At 54.9% G+C, this 22,393-nt stretch overlaps 1 protein-coding gene across 2 annotated transcripts in view; it reads left to right on the top strand.

Annotated features, from left to right (window-relative positions):
- The first annotated feature begins 1,742 nt into the window (after positions 1-1,742).
- The window catches only part of RHBDF2 (rhomboid 5 homolog 2), a 28,305-nt gene continuing 7,654 nt past the window's right edge, over positions 1,743-22,393 (top strand). Inside the window, exons 1-5 of one of the 2 annotated variants that reach the window (XM_084749579.1) lie at positions 1,743-1,861; positions 11,097-11,293; positions 15,501-15,630; positions 20,287-20,443; positions 21,435-21,559. In XM_084749579.1, coding sequence (XP_084605705.1) covers positions 20,300-20,443; positions 21,435-21,559 — 269 coding nt within the window. In that variant the 5' untranslated portion in view covers positions 1,743-1,861; positions 11,097-11,293; positions 15,501-15,630; positions 20,287-20,299. The remainder of the gene's footprint in view (positions 1,862-11,096; positions 11,294-15,500; positions 15,631-20,286; positions 20,444-21,434; positions 21,560-22,393) is intronic. The other variant, XM_084749578.1, reaches the window with a different exon arrangement.

Genomic DNA, 22,393 nt, shown 5'->3' with positions numbered 1-22,393 from the left:
CCAGAAATCTGCTTGCCTCTGCCTCCCTGGTGCTGCATGCCCGCTACTGTGACAGACTTCCCCTTTCTGTTTCTTCACTCTCCACCGAACCCAAGCTTGTGACAAGCACCAAGTGGTAGGCTGGGGGAGTGGGGGGTGGGGGGGCAGGGTGGTTACGAGCAATGCAAAAGGCCAGAGTTCTGGCCTCACCTCTGAAACCAGCACACAGTAACCCTCCCTGGTGTGAGTCTTCGTCAAACCCAGCTTCTTTGGCCAGGCCAGGCCTCCAGAGAGAAATCCTGAGGCCATTGGCTCTGGGGCTGAGGACAAGGACTCCAGACCTGAGGGGGGGGGGATGAGTGCATGTTCAGGTTTTCCCTATGCCGTTTCCTTCTGTCACAAATTTCCACATCACATTCCAAGCGGGAGGCTAAGCCAGGCCCTTGGTGCTCACAGAAGATGCCCTTCTCCCGCCTGGAGCCCTCCTTTAGGAGCTGGCCAGGCCCTGTGCGCATGCTCCCAGGCAGGACTTAGGAGTGCTGTTGGATGGGGTGTCATAAATTTTGACCTTAGCACAGGGCCAGGTGTGTGAAAATCAACAGCGGTACCCTACCTGGAAGTGGGTAAGAGCATCACAAGATTGGACTGCCCAGGGCAGAGTTAAGGGAGGGGCTTCTGGGTCCAGGAGGGAGCTGAGGAAGCCCCGTCCAGTTCCTACGGGGCCAATGTGGCTGGAGATGTAGGCTGTGGGGCAAGCAAGTGCCTTTGGCTCAGAATTGAGGGAGGCCGTGCCCTCATCAATACTAATAATAGCAAAGCTAAGAGCAGCTGCTAGTTAGAACCGCGCGCCTCCTGTTACTGCCCCCGCTAAGAGAGGGGGAAGCTGAGGCCCAGGAGGCTCAGTGGTTTGTCCAAGGCCACAGAGATAGTCAATGGCAGGGCAGGATTTGAACCCCCAGCTCCTGAGGATACCCTGTTAGTTTGAATTGCATTATTTCTTGTTACAGCGAGTAATGGAAGTCAGATGGCCCGGCGGGTGTTGCTACTTGGTCAGTTACAACTAGGCTAGAGAGCCTAAACCTGGCCCTGGGCCATCTGCTGCCTAGGAATGCTGCCAAGATGCCAAGATGCTGAGGGCCTTCCTCTGCGTTTGCTGCAGGCTCCTGAGTGAACCAGCGCTCAGCCCCAGCAGGATGCCCACATCCTTGGCTGCAGAGCAACACCTACTTTACCCTAAGGGAGAGTCCTAAGAACTAGCTGCCAGCCTGAGGCACCAAGCACACTATCCTTCGGAGTGCCTCAGCCCCCTTTAGTCCTGGGGTGCTTAAGGGAACAAGACCCAGCTTCCAGCAAGACCCGGTGTGGCCTACAAGGCATGCCAGGCCTGAGGAGAGGTCATTAGTGGAGAAAGGAGAAATAGCTGGTAGAGAAGACCAACACTCCCTGGAGGAGGAAGGTGCAGCGATTGGGGCAGCTGGAAAGGATATAAGCTGAAGCTCCCAAGGTCAGAGGAGCCAGAGGTTGCATGAGGAAGAGAAGGGGAGACTGGGTGGGTTTTATTTGGTTGTGTTATTTTGGGGGGGGGTGCGTGTGTTGCTGGGGATCGAACCTAAGATTTGTATGCTAGGCAAGGGCTTGCTTATATATAGCCTTTAACTGGAGGAGCAGCCAGAACGTGATAGACCCAGAAGCAGCGGGCCGACCACGCCCCTCCGAAGCCCCGCCTCGCAGAAGCCACGCCCACGCCCAGGCCCTGCCCCTGCGCCCTAGCGCAGGTAGGGAAGAGGCGGAGCTCCGGCGCCGGCCTCCGTGGAGCCACCGCCCCGCCGCTGCCCGCTCTGCTCGCCCGCTGCAGCTTCCCGGGACTTGGGGCCTCCGAGAGGTGAGCGCGGGGCGTTGGGCGCGGCGGAGCACTGGTCCGCTAGGCCGCGGGTGTCTGGGGAGTCATAGGGCGGCCGCGGGGAGTGTAGGGGGCTGCGCGTCCCGACGGGCGCCCTGGAGGCCGAGGCTGGACTCAGGCTGTGCCCACGGGACCGCTGGATCCCCACCAGCAGATCCATGGCCTCTGCCCGGGCCAGGACGCCTAAGGGATTCCCCGGGGCACGGTCACCAGATGTCGGGGCGCGTAGTTTGTGCAAAAGTTTAAAAGCTCAGGGAAGAAGTGAAGGCGCTGCCCAGTGTTGGAACGTGCGGCCCCGCCTTCCACCCAGAAATCCCTTTTAGACCTTCTTAAGACTTCCCTTTCTCCCGGGTGAACTCCCCAGAGCCCCGAGGCTGTAGTTTGTACGTGGAGCCTCCACCAGGTGGAAACAGGTGCCGGGGCGGGGTGGGGCTAGGCTCACCACGCCGGAGTGGACCGGAGCTCAGAAATTGTATTCAGGAGTCCTGGCTTACGCACTCGAGCGGTTTGGGTACTTGGGCTCCCTGCTGATGTTTCTGCGTTGGGTTAAAGGGCAGGAAGCTGTAGCGTTTGTAGGGCCCAGGCCTCTACCCCCACACCTCAGGGCAGAATGGAACCCAGATCGGTGCCTTGACCCAGCTCCAGGAAACACTGAGCGGGAAATCTGTAGGGCTGGGACTTAGAGATCGAAGGTGAGGTGTATCTGAGTTATTGCCCTACAAGTGCAGTAGCTGTTTCTCAACCGGCTAGGTTGGGGGTTCTGTGTGTGTGTGTGTGTGTGTGTGTGTGTGTGTGTGTGTGAGAGAGAGAGAGAGAGAGAGAGAGAGAGAGAGAGAGAGAGAGAGAGAGAGAGACAGAGAGACATCTGCTGGTGAAATACTGTCTCCAGCATCTGTGTTGTGCTCTGGTGACACAGGTCAGGGAGAAGATAATGAAACAGTTTTGAGCAGTGGTTCTCAATTTAGGGGCGCTTTTTGCCTTGTTAAAGATATTTGGCAACACCTGGAGACATTTGGCTGTCACTCTTGAGGAAGGGAGTCGATGTCTGTTACTAGCGTGTTATGAAGGAGCTGGCAACAGGAGCCCTCTCCCAGCGGCACAGGCCTGTGGCACTTCACCCAGGGTGGCTTCACCCAGGGCAAACTCAGGGTGAGCCAGAGTAACCCTTGAGCTCCCCTATCCCTGGAATGGAGGAAGGGCAGGCCCAAGCTCTGTTCCCACAGAGTTCCCCAAAGCTGGACAAGCTGAGGCCTCGTGGATGGGGGGGAACATGCCATGTGACCAGCTGGAATTTTCCTTCTGAACACAGAACTAACTCTTCTAGCTATTTACACCGGGAAAATAACACCCAGGGAATAACGGATCTCCTAACTCCCCGTGCCTCCCCTCTCTTTCTTTCCAACGGGATGGATTGCCCCTGCGGTGGTGGGAGTCCTGCCCAGGGTGGGCTCAGGCCCTAGTGTAGTACTTGCTGAGTGACGCTGAGAGATGAAGGCTGTTAAAGATGCTTTCACCTACAGAGCCACCGAGCGGTGACCAAGACCTTTGAGTTGGGCTCCTGGGCTGTGCTCCCAGCTTTCTGGGAATGGAGGTGGGTGTGTTGCTGGCTGGGTAGGGGAGGGCAGGGCCAGAAGGGGTAGCCAGGGCCTCTCTTCCAGCAGCTAATATTTCTGTCTCCCCTTGTCCTGCCTAGTTTGGGAACTCCTGCTTGGGAGCCCTGGTGGGGGAGAAGGGAGGGAGGGGGTGCTCATTTCAGGTTGGTTGCTTGATTTGGGTCTTTTTACTATCGAAGCCCGACGTGCAGCTTTGAAATCCCAGCATTGGTAGGAGACTTCTGAAAAGAGCAGGGATAGATCATAGCAGACGTGAGCAGGAGGACCCCTTGGGTCTCAGTCCTGCGCTGGGGTCACTGGTCTTTTTCCTCTGACCTGAACTCTGGACAGCTGCTGTGCCTGTTTCGCCTGCATGTACGTCTGGACAGCATGTATGTGCTGATGCTACCTGAAGCCAGAAGAAGGTATTGGATCCCCTGTAACAACAGGTGGTTGTAAGCGGCCGTGTAGGTGCTTGGAATCAAATCTGGGTCTTCTGGAGGAGCAGCCAGCGCTGGCTGAGCCATTGTCGCCAGAGACATTACTTGTGTAAACTGTGTCTCACACAGGCACCAGATGACAGCAGGAAGATGTCAGGGGGCCACAAGTGTGCATGCTTGCGTTCAGGTGACTTGATGCTGTCTTCTGGGGAGCTGTGTGTTCTTCAGGCAGCTCCCCCCACCCCACCCCACCCCACCCCAGCACGTCTCTTGGGACTCATGGGATCCTGCCTAGGTATTGCCCCATTGCCTGAGGGGATTTCCATAGTGACCTCACCAACTGCACTGTTGGGAGCAGCTCCTCATTTCCTCTCCAGGGCAGACGGGTGGGGGGTGGGGGAGTGGAGCGGGGTGTCGGGGAAGAGTGATAGGACTCAGCACTCTCTGAGTGCTGGCTGACCTCAGCGGCCAGCATGGCCCCGGGACAGGGACGCTGCCAGGCCAGGCAGCTCTTGGCACACAGGCAACCTCACAAGAGGAGCCAGCCACGCCTGCTCCGTTGTTAGGAAGAGCGAAGGCTTTTCCAGGATTGCCCGAAGAATCCCTGGTCTCCCCAGGCAGCAGACAAGCATGAGGAAAAGTTGCCTTCTCATCCTCAGCGAGCTATGAGGAGTTGCTGGGTACCACCAGATTTATTTGGAGACCTAGATGCAAGCTTTTGGGGTTCAAAAGCTGCTGGAAAATCCACTGTCCTGTTCTCCCCCTCCATCCCACCTCCCCCTCCCCCCACTCCACACACACATAGTGGTTTGAGCCTAGTGAGTTCTGGTAAGGTATGAAGTGGTAAAAACCATGGTTGTCTGGAATGGCAGGTGACTCCAAGTACAAGGGCCAGGAGGCAAAATCCTGGGGCCAGCAGACTAGGGTCTACGGGAGTGCTCAACAGGGTGGGAGTCACTTAGGTAGACTTGCCTCCATTTCTCCAGCTCTACAGTGGAGGCTTATGAGGTGAGGATTCTCATGGTAAGCCTATGGACATGTTAAACCTGGGTTGTGGCCGTGGTGGGGGGCACCGAAGTGAGCCATCATCACAGTCCTGAGATTTACATTTGGAGCAAGGCTGCTGTACGTGGCACAGGCTTGGGTCATGGGAGAAACCCTGCCTTGTAGGCTGCTGGGCTGTCAGGTGAGAAAGCATGTGAGCTCGGCAAAGAGCCATGTCTGGGGTAGAGAACCCCTGGGGGTCTGCAGAACCCTGCTCCTCTCCCTCAGTGGTGGCCACTGGGTATCCCAGCCGGTGCAGGGGAGCTACCTGCTCCTGTGGATCCCTGAAGGGTGGGGAGCCTGCTGTGCGATTCTGGGGAGACACAGGACTAAAAACTGAGGGCTCAGCTGAGCCCTTAAGGGTTTTATCAGCCAGGCTGCATAATGACAGCGGCCTCACCCTGCCTCAGTTAATGAGATAGTGCTTATGAAAGCACTTAGATAAGCTGAGAAGTGCTGCCCAAGCAGTAGGGGTTGCCACTCACAGTGGGTGGCAGGAGAGGGTTCCTGAGCCAGAGGCCTTTGCACCCAGAACACTTAAGAGGGAGAGTTCTTCTGCCACTTGGCTTCTCAGGCTCCAAGAGTGGTAGGGTTAAGGATTGGCGGGGGTGGGGGGTGGGGGCGTGGGGGCGGGGGGGGGGGGTCAGCTCAGCAGTTGAGAACACCAGCTGCTCTTACAGAAGACTTGGATTGAATTCCCAGCAACCACATGGTGGCTCGCAAACATCTGTAATAGAATTTCCGGGGTACCCAACACCCTCCCCTGACATCCACAGGCACTGTGTGTACATGGCGTACAGACATACATGCAGGTAAAAATACCCATATACACACAGAAGAAATGATAATAAAAGTAACTCTTTAAAATATAAAAACTCAGGACCCAAGCAGGCTGCAGCCCCACCACTTCCTGATTGTGGGAACTAGACTAGTGATTTAACATCGTTGAGCCTAGATTTTATTTTATTTTATTTTCCTCTCCACCTGTCGGGAAGAGTCCTGTCATGTGGCTCTTGGCTCCTAGGCCGAATGGGCCGTGGTGGTGAAGCTCAGCCAAGGGGAAAAAGCCGTTAGTTATCTCATCTGTGTGTCAGGCATTACGCTTGCAGGGCCTGCCATCCTTGGAGTTAGTGTCAACCCATCTCATAGCAGAGGAAACTGACCAGGTAGCCCCCCTGTGAGCCTTGACTCTGACTCCCAGCATGCCTCATTCTTCAACATAAGAGTCCTACACTGTCCCAAAGTGAGATGGGAAGTGGTGGCAGGTGGCAGTGGAGGGTCACCTGCTACGCGCACAGCTTGGATGGCCCTGTGTCCAAGTGCCCTACATCCTCAGCACCCGCTGTGACCGGGGCTAGCCTCTTCCTGGGGAAGTAGGGTGCCCCAGGGCAGAGTTCTGGGAAATCAAGTTTATTAGCTTCTTAATGATGGTTTACAAGCCAAAAAGTGTTTGGCTGGCATATTCCCTCCCTGCTCAGGGGCGCCCAGCCTGCACAAGGAGATCTGGGCAGGATGCCAAGCGCCCTGTCCCGAGTGTGTTGGGGACAACATAGGGCAACCTGCGATCCCCTGGTGATTTTGAGTGCTCAAACCTGGCCTGGTCACTGCCTGTTTCTGGCTGAATGACACTGGGCAGGTGTCAGTAGGGCAGGGTGAGACTTTGTCCCTCGGTGGGGCATGCTCTCAGGTAGGTGACAGAGACCCCCAGGTCTCAGACTTCAGGGAGCCACATACAAACAGAACTTCAGTGAGAAGTGTCAAGCAGCTTACTCAAGACCACACAGCAGCCCTGCCTCCCCTAGTCAGGCAGTTGCTGTATCTGTAGCCACACTCCAAAATGGCAGATGGAAACTGGGTGGGCAATTGGCTTGCAAGTGTCAGACAAAAACCCCAGCAGTGTGCGTGTGCCACACTTGGGTGTCAAGGAACTCCTGAGAAGTAAAAAGTGCCACTTTACTCAACCTTTCCCGCTGTGCTGCACCGCATCCTGCCCCGACCGCTGGCCATGTACCCTTCTGCTTTTGCCGGCATTCCTATGACGGGCAGGTCTTCCGCCCTGGAGGACGCCCACATCGATGAGGTGCCGTGGTGTCGGTGTTGAGTGCTTCCTCTGTGGGAGCCCCCCTTTGTCCTGACACCCGCAGAAATCTTCACAGGAGACTTGACAAGGGTCCTGGGACCCAGCCACCCGTTCGCTCTCTTTGTACTGTCCCTGAAAGCAGGGGTCAGCATCCCAGCCTGCAGCCACGTGACCTGCTGCTGCTGCTTGCCTGGGGTAAGAGAGGGCTCTGTCCTGGGTTCTGCTCCAGGTACCTGCGTCTCTACTCTGTTCCTGGAAGGGACCTGCCTCCGTCAGTAGCTTCTATAGTCAGAGAAGTTTTGAGCTGAGGACTCCTGTCTGCATACCCAGTATGTTAGCTCTGTGTGTGTGTGTGTGTGTGTGTGTGTGTTGCTGTGACAGAATCCAAGGCCTTGTGTATGACAAGCTAGCTTTCTACCACTGAGCTACATGCACAGTTGATGCATCTTGAACTCTTGGGATACAGAGCCTGCCCTCTCCAACCCCCACCCCCACCTCAGCCTGCTCCTGCCCCCAGCCGAGGAGAAAGGTATTCACAACTCTGCCAGTGTGGTTGGCTAGTGGTCCAGAGGAAGCCCAGATAGATGGTGCAGAGGGGAATACAGGGCCCAACCTCAGTAAGGGTGGGTGCCACACCCACACACAGGCACGCTCACGCTCTGCTGTTGACAGCTCCCTGGAACCAAGTATCCGCTTCCCGTGTCTGTGGTGGGCTGTGGCACCCAAGCTGCTTGAAGTGGGTCAGAGGGAGCCCAGAGCTTAGGGTCTTAATGGGGGTGGGAAGGTGGGGGAGCTGGGGGGGGGTGCTGGGGAAACCCCAAAGAAGCCAACAGGTTGCAAAATCCTTGAACATGCTGCTGCAGGTCTGGTCTTGTGAAATGAGTTTGGCACAAGTCCTGGGAAGTGAAGGAGAGAAAGGAGTTGGGGCTCTGTGAGTGAGGCCTGCTGCTTGTAAGATCTGGGCAGGGTGTGAACCCACAAGCCATTTTTCTCTTTTTGTGGGCGGCCACGAGGTGCAGGCCAGTGGAGTGTGCTGACTTGGTATTAGCACCTGCTGCTCTGTGCATCTGGGGAGGGGCACCCTGTCCGTCCTCTTTTCCCTCCTTTCTTTCTCTCTGTGGTCCTTGCGGCCTCCCACCAGACTGTACATCCTGCTGCTGGGTCCCCCCACCTCCATTCTGTACCTTGGGGTCCTGTCCCCCTACCTGGTGTCACTGCCCTTGGCTCCGTCATCGCTGCCTCTTCCCAGGGGCAGAAGATGCTCAGCAGTCGCTGGCTGTGTAGGACCAATCTGGAAACTTGTCAAATAACAGCTGTCTTTCCTGGGCCCCTCAGGGCTGGAGAAGTTTCGGGGGTGAGCAAGAGAAGCCTTTTTTTTTTCCCCTTTTTAACAGAGGTTTGCAACAGTTGAGGGTTCCACTTCCTCTTTGCAGCTTTCTAAAAACTCAGGGGTTCCCAGCAGGGCCACGGGAGGGAAGATGCAGTTTTGGTTTCTGTGTCAGGGAAGCTGGCAAGAGAAGTCTCTTCCTTGCCCTAAGCCCACGCTGTCATCATCCTGTGACTCAGCAGGGACCTGGCATGTGGTCCGCTGCCACCAACCCCCTCTCCTCTGCCCACTCGCCACCTGTTCCCGGACCTGAGCTGGATGTGGCTTCTGGGCTAGGTGTGGTTTTCTTAAGTCCTCTGTTGAGGTGGCTTGTAACTCTCCCCTTTGGTCACGTCCAGTGTTAAAAGGCCTTTCCCCTTTCCCTGGAGGGGAGAAAGCTGCTTACTTCTTGTCCGGAGGCGCCTCCTGTCCCCATTTCTCGCCATATGTGTGTCCTTGGCTTTTACACCAGGCTCTGCTTGTTTGGGAATACAGTGGCCAGGCCACCTTAGTGCCCTGCTTCCTAAAGAGCTTAAGGGCGTAGGGGATTACTAAAGGGTGCTAGGGCTCCAGAAGCCTGCTAGTGGAGTACAGATTTCTCTGGGTACAGGTGGACCCCCTCCTAGAGCACAGCGAGAGGAGAGTAGCTCCAAGTAGGAATTTAGGCATATGCCACCTGCTTAGGAAGGGAGGGGCACCTTGCCTAGTGTGGTTGGGGGAGTGCCTCCTGGGGGTGACCTTATGTACCATGCCTGGGTTGGACCTGCCCCGTCTGGGAGTGGCCAGGCCCCACCCTTTGTGGGGAAACCGGATTCTCTGGGCATTCAGGGAAGTTTCTGTGTCAGTGTTTCTGTGTGTCTAATCTGGGCCACCGCTGGGTGGGTGGTGCTATCTCTCAGCAGAGCACGCTGACCCTAGTCGGAGCTGTCTACCAAGGACGCCCGTCGGGGAATCTCAGCATTGCACTGCATCTTCCCTCTGTCCACCCTGTCCCCACCCCTTTCTGGACAACACCTCAAAGGAAGAGAACCCACCCCCAGCCCTGGCAGTTTAATCCGGGCCCATTTCTGGTCTCCCAGCTGAAGACTCTCGTGGAAAAGACTTCTCCTTAGAAGTTAGACCAGGCTCCAACTTGAGCAGGTGGCAGAGGCCATAGCCTAGCTTTGGTCCCTCCCACCCCCACCCTTGGGCCAGCTGGGCAGCAAGCCTGGGGTCTTGGAGAGCTCAGCGGATATGACTGTGGGCAAGAGGAAGCCTGCTCCCAGGATGTCACAATTTCCTTTGCAGTGAGCAAGCACTTCTGGGGGCGGGAGATAAGTGACGGGTAGGGCGGCTCCTGCAGGGTTTTTTGTTTTGTTTTGTTTTTGTTTTGTTTTGTTGGTCTAACTTGTGTGGCCTGTTATGGACATAGGTCACACAGGAGTCTAGAGCAAATCTGATTGTTCCCACTACTGTGCCAGGCAGCTGCCAACACACTGGGTCCTGAGGAGGGTTGGGCTTTGGACCCACCTCTACACACACAGGTTGGGGCAGAGGTGTCAGGAGAGGTTCTGGGAGAAGATAGCCGAGAAAACCTTCATTATCTAGGCTGCCTGTGGTCAGCAGGTCTGACCCATCACCTTGTCCAACTGCCTGTGGACAGAAAGGGAAACTGAGGCATGGGGAGGCAGCTACTTATGAACTGTCATTCAAGGCTTGATGCTGTGTCTTTGCAGGTGGTGGTAGAGACTTTCCTGGCATGTGACTCTTCACCACCCCTGCTGTCAAACATGCTTTCTAGGGGACCCCAGGATTGTCCCAGAGATTGGTAACTTTCCCTGTCCTGTGGCCACAAGGCTTATCTGTCTTTTCCGTGTAGAGGTTGGTACAAGTAGCAGCTTGAGGGGGGTGGGGTAGGAGGGCTCCTGGGTGTATATGGGGGCGGTGTCCCCAGCTGGAATGGCTTAGGCTTCTGAGAGCAGCTCCTCAGAAGAGAAGAGCGTTTATGGCGAACGAGGGAGCTAGGCCACTCACTAGCCCTCATCCTCAGCTAGCACCCAGCAGCCTCCATCCACACCCTGCAGTGGGACTGGGCAGGGGGAGTAACTTCCAGGGCCAGCTGCAGGATCTGAGAGACGGCCTCTGCCCAGCACCCATGCAGACCAACCTTATCCCATCCTCAGCAGATGGATGCATCCAGTTAGTACTGCATTGGGACTGACTGTGTGTGAGAATAGAGTTGGTGGTGTGTGTGTGTGTGTGTGTGTGTGTGTGTGTGTGTGTGAGAGAGAGAGAGAGAGAGAGAGAGAGAGAGAGAGAGAGAGAGAGGGAGAATGGAGTGGGGGGGGGGGAACTCCTGCAGTCAGACAAAGCTGTGGGGAGGAGGGTCATGACAAGGCGGGCTTCCTGGAGGTGACACTCCTTAGAGACACAGTAAACACAGTGGTTGTGCCTGGGGTACCAGCAGGGCGGCTGGTGCGGAGGATGTAGCAGAGGGGTGTTAGCAGCCTGGAGCTCTGCACCCCTTGCCCCCAAACATTCTGCCCAACCGCGTGAGCAACAGCAAGATATCTGAGATGAAGAATGGTTCGTTTTTTTCTGGGTTAAGTCTCCTCGAAAGACTTCTGTGGTCCATGGTCTGTGCTGCCGCCGGAGGCCATGTTGGTGTCTGCGGTCCCTGCATCGTGTTGATATCAGTAATCTGTGCTGCCTCCAGAAAACATGTGGGTGTCCATATCGCTGCCAGCTGCTATGAGTTGCTATGAGCTGCTTCCGCGATGGTATTGATGACTGCGGATCCATAACTGAAAATGAGAGACAAAGACTTCTGTTCCAACCTCTCCCCACTCCTGCCAAAAAGAAAGAAACAGCCCAGATTTGGAGCTATTGAAGAGAGTCCATAAAGAGAGCCAGGTACGGTGTCGCATGCCTATAATCCCAGCACTCCGGAAGGCAGAGGCAGGCGGATCTCTGTGAGTTCGAGGCCAGCCTGGCCTACAAAAGGAGTCTAGGACAGCCAAGGCTACACAGAGAAACCCTGTCTCCAAAAACAAAAAACAAGCAAACAAAAAAAATTGTGATGCCGAAGTGTACCTCTTCACAGTTGATGGCTTCTGGCGGGGGTGGGGGTGGGGGTGGGGAAGGACTGAGTTCTCTTTAAGGGGCTGGCCCCTGGCTTTGACAGTGCTACAGTGAGCATATATGGTATATGGGCAACACAAATTGGACTTGGTGCGACTTGCGGGGAGGCACAAGGAGAGGAGGGTGTGAGCAGAGCGCACTGTCTGAAAATTTCAACTAATTAACAAAAATGTTATGTTGGGGGAGAAAGAAGCAGCAGCAGTTGACCATGTAGATGAGGTGGAGGCTGGTACGCGGCTGCACCACCTCAGATGGTGGGAGGTGGGCGCTTGGACGAGGTGCAGAGGGATAGGTCCGTGTCTTAGTCTTAGCATGACGCTCCCTGATAGATCCGCTCTGTTGCTGTGAGGAGACACCGTGACCAAGGCAGCTCACAGAAGGAAGCATTAACTAGGGGCTCACGTACCGTATGGGAGGGCTAGTCCATGACCATCATGGCTCCGCCGCAGGCAAGCATGCGCTGGAACAGTAGCTGAAAGCTTTACATCCTGATCCGAAGGCAGCAGCCTGTGGGGGCAGGGGTTATGGGACACGGACAGACGACATGGCTGGGCTTGATGTGTGCTTTTGAAACCTCTGAGCTCACTCTCAGCAGCACACCTGCTTCGACAAGGCCACACCTACTCCTCCCTCCCAAACGGGAGCCTGTGGGGCTGTTTTCATTCAAACCACCACAGTCTGGCTGGCTGGAGAGGGGCAACCCGGCAATGCTGCCATCCTCGCAGGGCCTTCGTAGGCCCAGGAAGGTTTTACTGTTAGCTAAAGAGTCAAACAGTGTTCTGAGGGTGCAGCCTCACTTGAGTCAGACCGTTCTCTGCTGGTTAGCCTCCTGCTCCGTGTGTGTCTCTCTCTCTCTCTCTCTCTCTCTCTCTCTCTCTCTCTCTCTCTCTGTCTCGTCTCGCTGCCTGCCCCTCCCACTTGGTGCCAGTTTCCCAGGGTAATGCCAGCCTGGTGCCCTCTCCCTGCACCCTGGTTCCTGGCCAAGTTGAGGAGCTTCTATGCTTCTATGTAGAGGTCCCAGGTGAGGCTGTTGTCCTGGAGTTATTCCCAAGCAGTGTCCTCATGTGACTACCACTGCTCCTCAGAGTCTGACAGTCCAACAACCCTCCCCCACCACCACCACCCCGCCCTGTGTCTTCTATCTGTGATCTCAGAGGGCTGTGAGACAGAATTCTTGTGGTGATGGTACCAAAGCTGAGGTCCTTGGTCCCACTTAAAGAAGCAGTAATGAAGCCGGGCGTGGTGGCACACGCCTTTAACCTCAGCACTCGGCAGGCAGAACTTTGTGAGTTCAAAGCCAGCCTGGTCTACAAAATGAGTCCAGGACAGCCAAGACTTCACAGAGAAACCCTGTCTCGAAAAACCAAAAGGAGGAGGAAGAGGAAGAAGAAAGAAGAGGAGGAGGAGGAGGAGGAGGAGGAGGAGGAGGAGGAGGAGGAGGAGGAGGAAGAAGAAGAAGAAGAAGCAGCAGCAGCAGCAGCAGCAGCAGCAGCAGCAGCAGCAGCAGCGATGACTTGGTCCAGCTCTGCCACCCCTCGCCTAATGCTGTGATACGGGGAGTTTTACAGGCCTCGGTGCAGCACATGCAAAGCATAGAAAGGCCAGCAGGTGGCGTCAGAGGGGCCCACACCAGCCCCTGCTTCCAGTTCACCCACACTAGGCAGCCTGGGTACCCAGGGCTCTGGCAATCATGCTTTGAGCATCACTAGAATGCTAGACCATGGGTCCTCCATGGTGATTCCCTTGGCCCCACAGTAAGAATCTTCCAGCCCCAATGTATCATGGCTTTAGAAAAGGAGGGTGCCGGACTCCCAAGGAGGCCTCACACCTACTGTCATATGACTTGAATCCGAGCTGCACCCCTTCCCTACTGTGTGAGCTTGAGTAAGTTCCTCCACCCCTGTGAGCCTTGTTGCCCATCTACAAATCAGAAGTATGGTAATGTCTCTTGGAAGAATTTAAGGGGCAGTGCATGTGCAGGGCTGGGCCAGGCCTGGCACATGTGGCACTAACCTTGCCCAGATACTGTCACACTTCCCGGTTGCTCTTGGGGCTCACGCCAAGGAGAGCTGACTGTTCCTCTGCCTTGTTTATAATATATGCCTGCACAGGGCTTTCCAAAATGCAGACACCAACCTTTCAAGTGGTTAAGGTTACGTTGTGTAGATTTTACGTCAATAAATTATTAAGGAAAAAAAAGAAATACAAACAAACAAACAAAAAAAAATGGTAGAACAGGTCCCTGCCACTTGAGCGCTGCCCTAGTGTCAGGCTGACTAATGGAAAATAAATCTGTTTTTGTTTTTTTTGTTTTTGTAATGCTGGAGGTTGAAGCCAAGGCCTCCTGCATATAGGGCAAGGCACCATACATCTGAGCTATAGCCTCGCCCCTTTCTTTTCTTTCTCTGTGTATGTGCATACCTGTGTGTCAGTGGGGTGTACCTATGAGGGTGTGTCCATCATGGCACGTGTGAAGGTCAGAACAGAACCTCAGATGTCGGTCCTCACCGCCTGCCTTGTTTGGGACAGGGTCTCCTCGTTGTCTGCTGTATGTACACCAGTCTAGCTGGCCCTCGGACTTCTGAAGGTCCTCTGTGTCCGCCTTCTGCCTCACTGCAGGTGTGCTGTGATCACAGGTGCCTCTGTTGTTGGAGCAACTTGGCTTCTTGACCTTAGCATGGCAAGCACTGAATCTATTAAGTCATTCCTAGCTCCAGCTGCAGCACTTTCTCCACTCCCCCACCCACCCCCACCCCACCCCCCCCCCACCCCCCCCACCCCCCACCCCCCCCCCCCCCGGCTCTGTGTCATTTCTCAGGGATGATACACCTTTTTTGTTTTTAGCTAAGGTCTCTCAGGGCCTTGGAACTTGGCCAAGCAGGCTAGGCTGGCTGGCCAGCAAGCCCTATGAATCTCCGTCTGCCTCCATCAATCCAGGACTGGGATTACAAATCCACGCCACCGTGCCCAACTCTTTTATCATTGTTGTGTTGAGTGTGGGTATTGAGCATCAAGCTCAGGTCTCCGTGCTTGTACGGAAAGCACTTTAGGACTCAGTCCACCTCCTCATCCCCAGACAGTAAATCTTAGCCAGAAGACAAGTGCTTGCCATCGGGGCTGGAGAAATGGCTCAGTGGTTCAATTCCTAGCACCCACGTGGCCGCACATAACCATCTGTTCCAGGGGATCCAACGCCGTTGTCTGGCCTCTGGCCACCAGGCATGCGTGTGGTGCACAGGCATACATGCAGACAAAACACCCACACACGCTTTTTAAAGTGATCGCCACACAAGCCTGATGGGTTTTATCCCTGGCACCCACAACGAAAGAAGAGATTAAATTAAATGTTTTTAAAGCCAACAACTCCTGGTCTTGTGAATTGAATGTTTCTATTAAAGTAATGATGAGCTCGAACTAGCGGCACACACCTGTGATCCTAGCCCTTAGAAGGTAGAGCAGGAAGATCAGGTGTTCAAGGTCACCCTCAGCTACACAGCAAGTTCAAGGCCAGCCTGGGCTGCATGAGACCTCATCTCTAAAGATTAAGATGCCTTTTTTTTTTTTTTTTTTTTTGGTTTTTCGAGACAAGGTCTCTCTGTGTAGCCTTGGCTATCCTGGACTCACTTTGTAGACCAGGCTGGCCGCCTCGAACTCACAGCAATCTGCCTGCCTCTGCCTCCTGAGTGCTGGGATTACAGGCGTGTGCCACCACGCCCGGCTTAAGATGCTTTTTAAAAGTAATATTAAAAACAGAGTGTGGGCAGAACTCCATACCTGGCTCCAGTCAAGCCCTGGACCGAAAGAACCTTGTCCGTGAGTGGTAACAGGTTAACACCCCAAGTTCACTAGCTGCCTGACTGAGCACAGTGAGGGCCCTCACTCTGACTCTCCTGCCCCTCCTGTGGGAGACTAAGGTTGGGAAAATGGGAAGATGTGGAGGTTGGACTGGCCCCTCTAACCTGCCCTTCTGTTCTCACAGGTTGGCCTGCCTGGCTCACAGGCATCTGTCTGCCTGGACCCCAAGAGACCCATAGAGGGAGGAAAGGAGTGGAGCATGGTCTAGACAGGCTCCGGCAAGCACAGGAAGCCCGGTCCCAGCCCTTCTGAAGGTAGGAAGCTGCTGGTGGGTGAGTGGCCTCAAGCGCCGCCGCCGGAGAGGGGGCTGGGTGCTGCTCTGGCACTGGGAGAGCAGCTCTGAGGAAGTGGCATCCAGGCTGAAGCTGGAAGGTCCTCTCTGCCATGCAATGGCCAGGGGTCAGAATGACCAGTGCGGACAGAGGACCAGCATCTGTGGGGTACCTGCTAGAGTCGAACCCAGGGCCGTGCACACTCTAGAGTGATGCGCTGACCTCTGAACCCTGTCTCAGCTGTGTTTGCTGTTCTTTAGTTTGTTTGTTTGTTTTGTGAGGCAGGGTTTCTCTGTATAACAGCTCTGGCTGTCCTAGAACTCCCTCTGTAGTCCAAGCTGGCCTGGAACTCCCAGAGATCCGCCTGCCTCTGCCTCCCAAGTGCTGGGATTAAAGGCGTGTGCCGCCACCACCCAGCTGTGTTTGCTGTTCTTGAGTCAGGGCTCTGCTCTGTAGCCCTGAATAGCCTTGAACTCACAGCAATCCTCCTGTCTCAGCCTCCTAAATGCCAGGATTATAGACACCATGCCACCATGCCCAGCTTTTTTTTGTGTTTGTTTGTTTGTTTTGCTTTACTTTGCTTTGCTTTGCTTTGTTTTTCAAGACAGGGTTCCTCTGTGTAGTTGTGGCTGTCCTGGAACTCACTTTGTAGACTAGGCTGGCCTTGAACTCAGAGATTTGCCTGCCTCTGCCTCCCAAGTTCTGGGATTAAAGGCGTGCACCACCACATCTCTTAATTAATTAATCTTTTTATTTTATGTGTATGGATGTATACTTGCATCTGTATTGTCTGTGCACCACGTGCATGCCTAGTGCCTGCAGAGGCCAGAAAAGGGTGTTGGAGTCCCCTGGTGTTACAGACAGTTGTGGGTTCAGGGAATCAAACTCTAGTCCTCTGGAAGAGCAGCCAGTGCTTTTAACCACTGAGGCATCTCTCCAGTGCTACCTGAGCTTCTTTAAGACCACCTCAGTTTTCCCACAAGCCTCTCTGCCCTGTGTATTGTCTCTTTCAGTAGCTGGCACCATGTCCTCAGTTGGGATTAAAGATGTGTATCACCACTTCCTAGCTTTTTTTTTTTTTAGATTTGTTTATTTATTATGTATACAGTGCACATCAGATCACATTATAGATGGTTGTGAGCCACCACGTGGTTGCTGGGAATTGAACTCAGGACCTTTGGAAGAGCAGTCGGTGCTCTTAACCTCTGAGCCATCTCTCCAACCCCTTCCTAGCTTTTTTAATGTATGTATATGTGTATATTCCATGTGTGTGCCAGTGCCTGTTGAAATCTGCAGAAGGTGTCAGATCCCCTGCAAGTGGAGTTACAGGTATTGTGAACCACCTCATGTGGGGGCCAGGAACTGAACTCAGGTTCTCTGGAAGAACAGCAGATGTTTTTAACCACTGAGCCGTATATCTGCTCTCTCTCCCTTGCCCTCTCTCTCCCTCTCCTACACCTCTGTTTCTCTGTCTCTTTCCTTCTCCTCTTCCTCTTTTTCCTCTTCTCTTTCTCTGGGCTCAGGACTTTATTCCCTCTCCAGTCCTCAGAATTAAACTCCCTGCAGCTGGCAAAGAGCCAGCTCAGAGTCTGTCCGCACGAGGCAAATAGTTTGCCGCTGTGGACAATCTGAATCAGCCCCATAAAACCCCACACCTGGGATTAAACCAAAAACATGTTTACAGACCATAACTGAGGTTTTAAAGACACCAAAACTTCCGCTACATGATCCCTTCCGCCACGTGGGTTCTAGACATCAGGCTTAGGTTGTCAGGCTTGGAGGCAAGCTCCTCCCTCTGAGCCTTCTCACCAGCCTTGGCCTCTGACTCCCAATCCTCCTGCCTCTGGCTCCCGAGTGCTGGCATTACAGATGCTGCCCAGCACAGGTAGTCTTTCCTGAGTGACGTCGTCACTTAGTGCCCTCAAGGTCGCAGCCTGGGTCAGCACCTCAATCCTTTCCGTGTTGAGTAGGCGTCAGGATAAGGACCTGGTGTGGATCTGCACCGTTCTGTCTGTCCAGTTCGCCACGGACAGTCATTTGGTGGTTTTCACATTTTAGCTGTGGTGAACAGGCCGCTGGGACTTTGCTGCACAGTTGCCGGGGAATGCGTTGTGGGTCTTTCATAGGGAGACTGTGTTGTTCTCTTAGTTACACAGGTAAAAACCTGAGTGACAGTGGCTCAACTCTCTCCCATGGAGGCAAGCCCAGACCACTTATGGGTCAAGCCGGAGGTGCCCACCTCTAGCGGGGGGCGGGGTGGGGGTGGGGGGGCAGAATGGCACAGTCAGGACAGAGCTGGGGGAGGGGGGCGTGTGGGGCCTGGAGGCCACGTCAGGGAGCTTGGTCTTGAACAGTTAGGAGCACTTGTTTTTAAAGAGGGCCTGGGTGTGATTCCCAGCATCCATGAGGTGGCTCGAAACTATCCATGACCCATTGCCCTCTTCTGGCTTCCATAGGCACCGGGTATATATATACATTGTGCACTCGATGCGTAGTCCCCAGGCATGCACACAGCGTACATGTGTACATGCAGACAGGGTGCTCACACATATGCAACAAATACATCTTTTTTAAAAAGTTAAATGGAAACGCTACTGAGGGCTGGAAGTTGGGGCTCCGTGTGGTGACTGCTGAGCGCTGCTGCCCACCTACACTTTGCCTCCTGCCGAGCTTCCCAGAGCTGCAGGGAGAGAAACAGACAGCAGGTGCCTCGGAGACTTGGAGGGGAATGGGGTTCAGTGACCCAAGCAGGGAAAAGCTCCCTACCAGGGTGAACAGCCGCCTCCTCTCTCTGGGACCATCTGTCCAGATCCCCGGAAATCTCGACACCCTTGCCCCTTCACCCAGCCTCCTGCCTCTAGAAGTTTGTCTTTACCACAAACACACAGTATGATTGACACGCGACAAAACATCCTCTGTAACCGCCCACCAGGAACTGAGTCCTGGTGTGTTCCATTTAGTGAGCGCTTTTCTGCCATCCAAGGGGGCAAAGATGTCAGTCTGTGTGTCCTTAAGGGAAAGATGTCCACACCAGACCAGAGAACCTTGGTGGCTTTAAAACCCTCTGCTGTTTCCGAGAGCAGAGAGGCTTCCCTGAGGGACGGCCCCACGCTCAGCTTCTGCTTTGCTGTGCTCACACGCTGTGCTCAGTGACGTTAAGTCATCTTTCTTGCTTAAATGCTTTGCCACCATCACTGTCATGGCTTATTTGGGGAAGTGCTTGCCTAGCACGCTCAAAGCCTTGCATGAACCCCAGGACCACATATCCCAGACATGGCGGCACATGCTTATAGGAGGGGAAACAGGAAAATCAGGAGCTCAAGGTCACCCTTAGATACACAGCAAGTTCAAGGCCAGCCTGAGATGAAGCCCTCTCTTAAATAGGAAAGAAGAAAACGAGAAACACTAGCCTAGTGGCAGTTTCAATTATCTTTCTCTCTCTCTGTTTCTCTCCTTTCCTCTCCTCTCTTGTTTTTCTAACAGATGTAGCCCAGGCTGGCCTAGTCCCGACTACCCTCAAACTCACAACCTCCTCTCCTCTCCTCTGTCTTCCAAGCACTGGGATCACAGGCTTGTACTAACTATGCCTAGGCCTATTACGTTGCTTGGCTGGCCTTGAACTCCTGGGCCCAAATGACCCTCCTCCTCTGTCCCTCAGCCTCCCAAGCAGGTGTGCAACCTTGGGGGATGAGGACATGTGTGGTGGGTTTCTCTTCCTTCTAGGAATTAGGCTCAGCAACCACTTCCTGTGCATAACGCAAGGCCTGTTTCCCCAGGAGACGCACCTGCCCTTCAGAGATGACTCCTGCGGTGACTCCTGCTCACAGCAGCTGGCTCCTGCCCAGCATCACTGCAAGCAGCTTGTTGGCAGTACTGAGCCTGGCAGTCTGGAGCATTCTTGTCCCTTGAGTCTTCCCCTAGAGACCAAGGAAGAGCCCTCTGTCCATGCCTACGCTTTGGCCCCTTTTAGCTTCTTCAGCCCCCCCCCCCAGACAGGGTTTCTCTGTGTAGCCTTGGCTGTCCTGGACTTGCTTTGTAGACCAGGCTGGCCTCCAACTCACAGCAATCCGCCTGCCACTGCCTCCCAAGTGCTGGGATTAAAGGCGTGCGCTATCACACCCGGCTTTTTTTTTTTTTAGGATTTTATCTATTTATTTTATGTATGAGTGCTCTATCTGCATGTACACCTACATGCCAGAAGTGTGCATCAGATCACATTATAGATGGTTGTGAGCCACCATGTGGTTGCTGGGAATCGAACTCAGGACCTCTGGAAGAGCAGACAGTGCTCTTAACCACTGAGCCATCTCCCCAGCCCGCCTGACCTTATTCTTCTGCTTCTTTCATGGTTTGGCTTTCACCGAAGCAGAGAGATGGTTAAGGGACTAAGACAGGCGTCAGGATCTTCCTCACCCCAGCTAGTCTGAAGTGCAAATGCAAGTCAGAAATAGACCCCACGGTCCTCCACCCAGCCCAGGTGTGCGGGCCAGCTGCGCCTCTCCGGAGCTTGGTCTGAGGCCACCTGGGGCGGGTTGGTGCTGGCCCTGGGCTGCCTTCCCTGGTGCTAAGATCCCCAGCCCCTCAGGCCCTGCCGCCTCCCTACATGCCTGCGCTGCCCTCCCTTCTCTCCCCTTCTAGCATCGCACCCACCATGGCCTCAGCTGACAAGAATGGCAACAACCTCCCATCTGTGTCTGGCAGCCGCCTGCAGAGCCGGAAGCCACCCAACCTGTCCATCACTATCCCACCGCCAGAGGCCCAGGCTGCCGGAGAGCAGGGTAGCATGCTGCCTGAGGTGAGAGGCTGGAGGCTTGCTGCCCTGCCACAGGCAACAGATGTGACACACACACACACACACACACACACACACACACACACACACACACAGCACCTTCTGGGGGTTGGCGCTTCCTAGACACACCCTTCCGTCCTGCAGCCTGAGCACGGGCCTGAAGTACTGCAGGGGGCAAGGCTTTGAACTCTGAAACTTGGCAGCTCTGTTGCCTGGTGGCCAGGGGACAGAGAACACTGTCCCTGAGAAAAGGCCTTGTTGGCAAGCCTAGGCTCTGGCTGTTCACATTCTCCCCCCACCTCTGGCCCTGATTGGCCTCTCCTGAGGGCGTGTGGGCTGTCTGTGGTGGCCTGAGTGGGCACAGGGTCCCACAGTGCCATCAGCCCACTCCTGTAGCGCCTGACTAGTGGGGGATGGGCCAGTGTTTCTATCCATCGGGACTCCTGTCCCATAAAGAGCTCATTGAGAACAGGCCCCAAATAGCGTAGGCTTTGCACACAGCCTGAGACATAAAGGGGAGCTATGTTGGGACCGCCCACTCACCCTGACAGCACTGTAGAACATGTGAAAAGAGGCATTTTGTTTGTTGACACAGGATCTCATGTAGCCCAGCTTAGCCTCGAACTTGCTATGTAGCCAACAATTGCCTTGACCCTCTGATCTTTCTTATTCCCTGAGTGCTGGGGTTGCATGTGTTTACCAGCGCACCTGGTGTATAGTGCTGGGACTTGAACCCAGGGCTTTATGCATGCCAGGGCTAGCACTCTACCGTAAACTTGAGCTACAGCCCCAGACCTTGCTAGAAGATATGTATTTCTAAGTTCAGAATGAAGGGCTTGTGGAGGGAGGGGCTGCAGCTCGGTGGATGGTCTAATGTTAAGGTAGCCTAGCCTGCTAAAGGGTCGGGCTCTGTCCCCAACGCTGCAGGAAAAAGGAGTGAGCAAGGCAAAAAGCAGCTACACAGTCAGCTCATGTCCTCCTTGCCTCCCCACAGAGGCCCAAGAATCCAGCCTACCTGAAGAGTGTCAGCCTCCAGGAGCCCCAGGGACGATGGCAGGACGGCACGGAGAAGCGCCCTGGCTTCCGCCGCCAGGCCTCCCTGTCTCAGAGCATCCGCAAGTGAGCACCTGCGCCCTGCCCGGGCACCCCGCAGCCTGCACACTGTGGGCATCTGCTCTTTCACGGGGCCTGAGCCCTGTGCCCCTGTTCCAGAAGGTGCAGACAGTCAGTGAGTGACAGCCCCTTATGGAGGTGGGGTGCCAGAGTCTAATGTGATGGCGTAGATGCAGGAGCTGGTTGTGCAGGAAGATTGTGCAGAGGGGTTCTCCAGACCTTCCCAGCTCTACCTCTTGTGGTGTAGATTTCACTCTAAGCCTCGTCACTAAGGGGGGCTCAGGGAAGGCTGGTTCCCCAAGTCCCGGAAGGTACGTGGCACACAGTACACGGGACAGTGGTTACCTTGTACACCCACAAGAGCACACTTGCCATCACCCTCAAGTCGGCTCTCCCCACACACGTACCGCCGTCCCCTAAACCACTTCTCCTAAGCACATGCACCATTGCCTCCCATTACGTCACACACACCCTCAACCCACACATCACCTTCCCCCCACACACACTCCCATACCACACTTGTCACCTTCCCAGCACACACATGTACATCTTTAAACTCCATGCCACCTCCTTAAACACATGCACCTTCCTCCCTCACCTCCTCTGTGCACACCTGCACCTTCCCCCCTCGCCTCCTCTGTGCACATCTGCACCTTCCCCCCTCACCTCTTCTGTGCACACCTGCACCTTCCCCCCTCACCTCCTCTGTGCACACCTGCACCTTCCCCCCTCACCTCCTCTGTGCACACCTGCACCTTCCCCCCTCACCTCCTCTGCGCACACCTGCACCTTCCCCCCTCACCTCCTCTGTGCACACTTCACCTTCCCCCCTCACCTCCT

Source organism: Acomys minous, assembly GCF_964271855.1.
Source record: "Acomys minous genome assembly, chromosome: 12".
NCBI classification, from domain to species: Eukaryota; Metazoa; Chordata; class Mammalia; order Rodentia; family Muridae; genus Acomys; species Acomys minous.
Note: the sequence above shows the minus strand (reverse complement) of the source record. Positions and strands in the feature narration are given on the sequence as shown.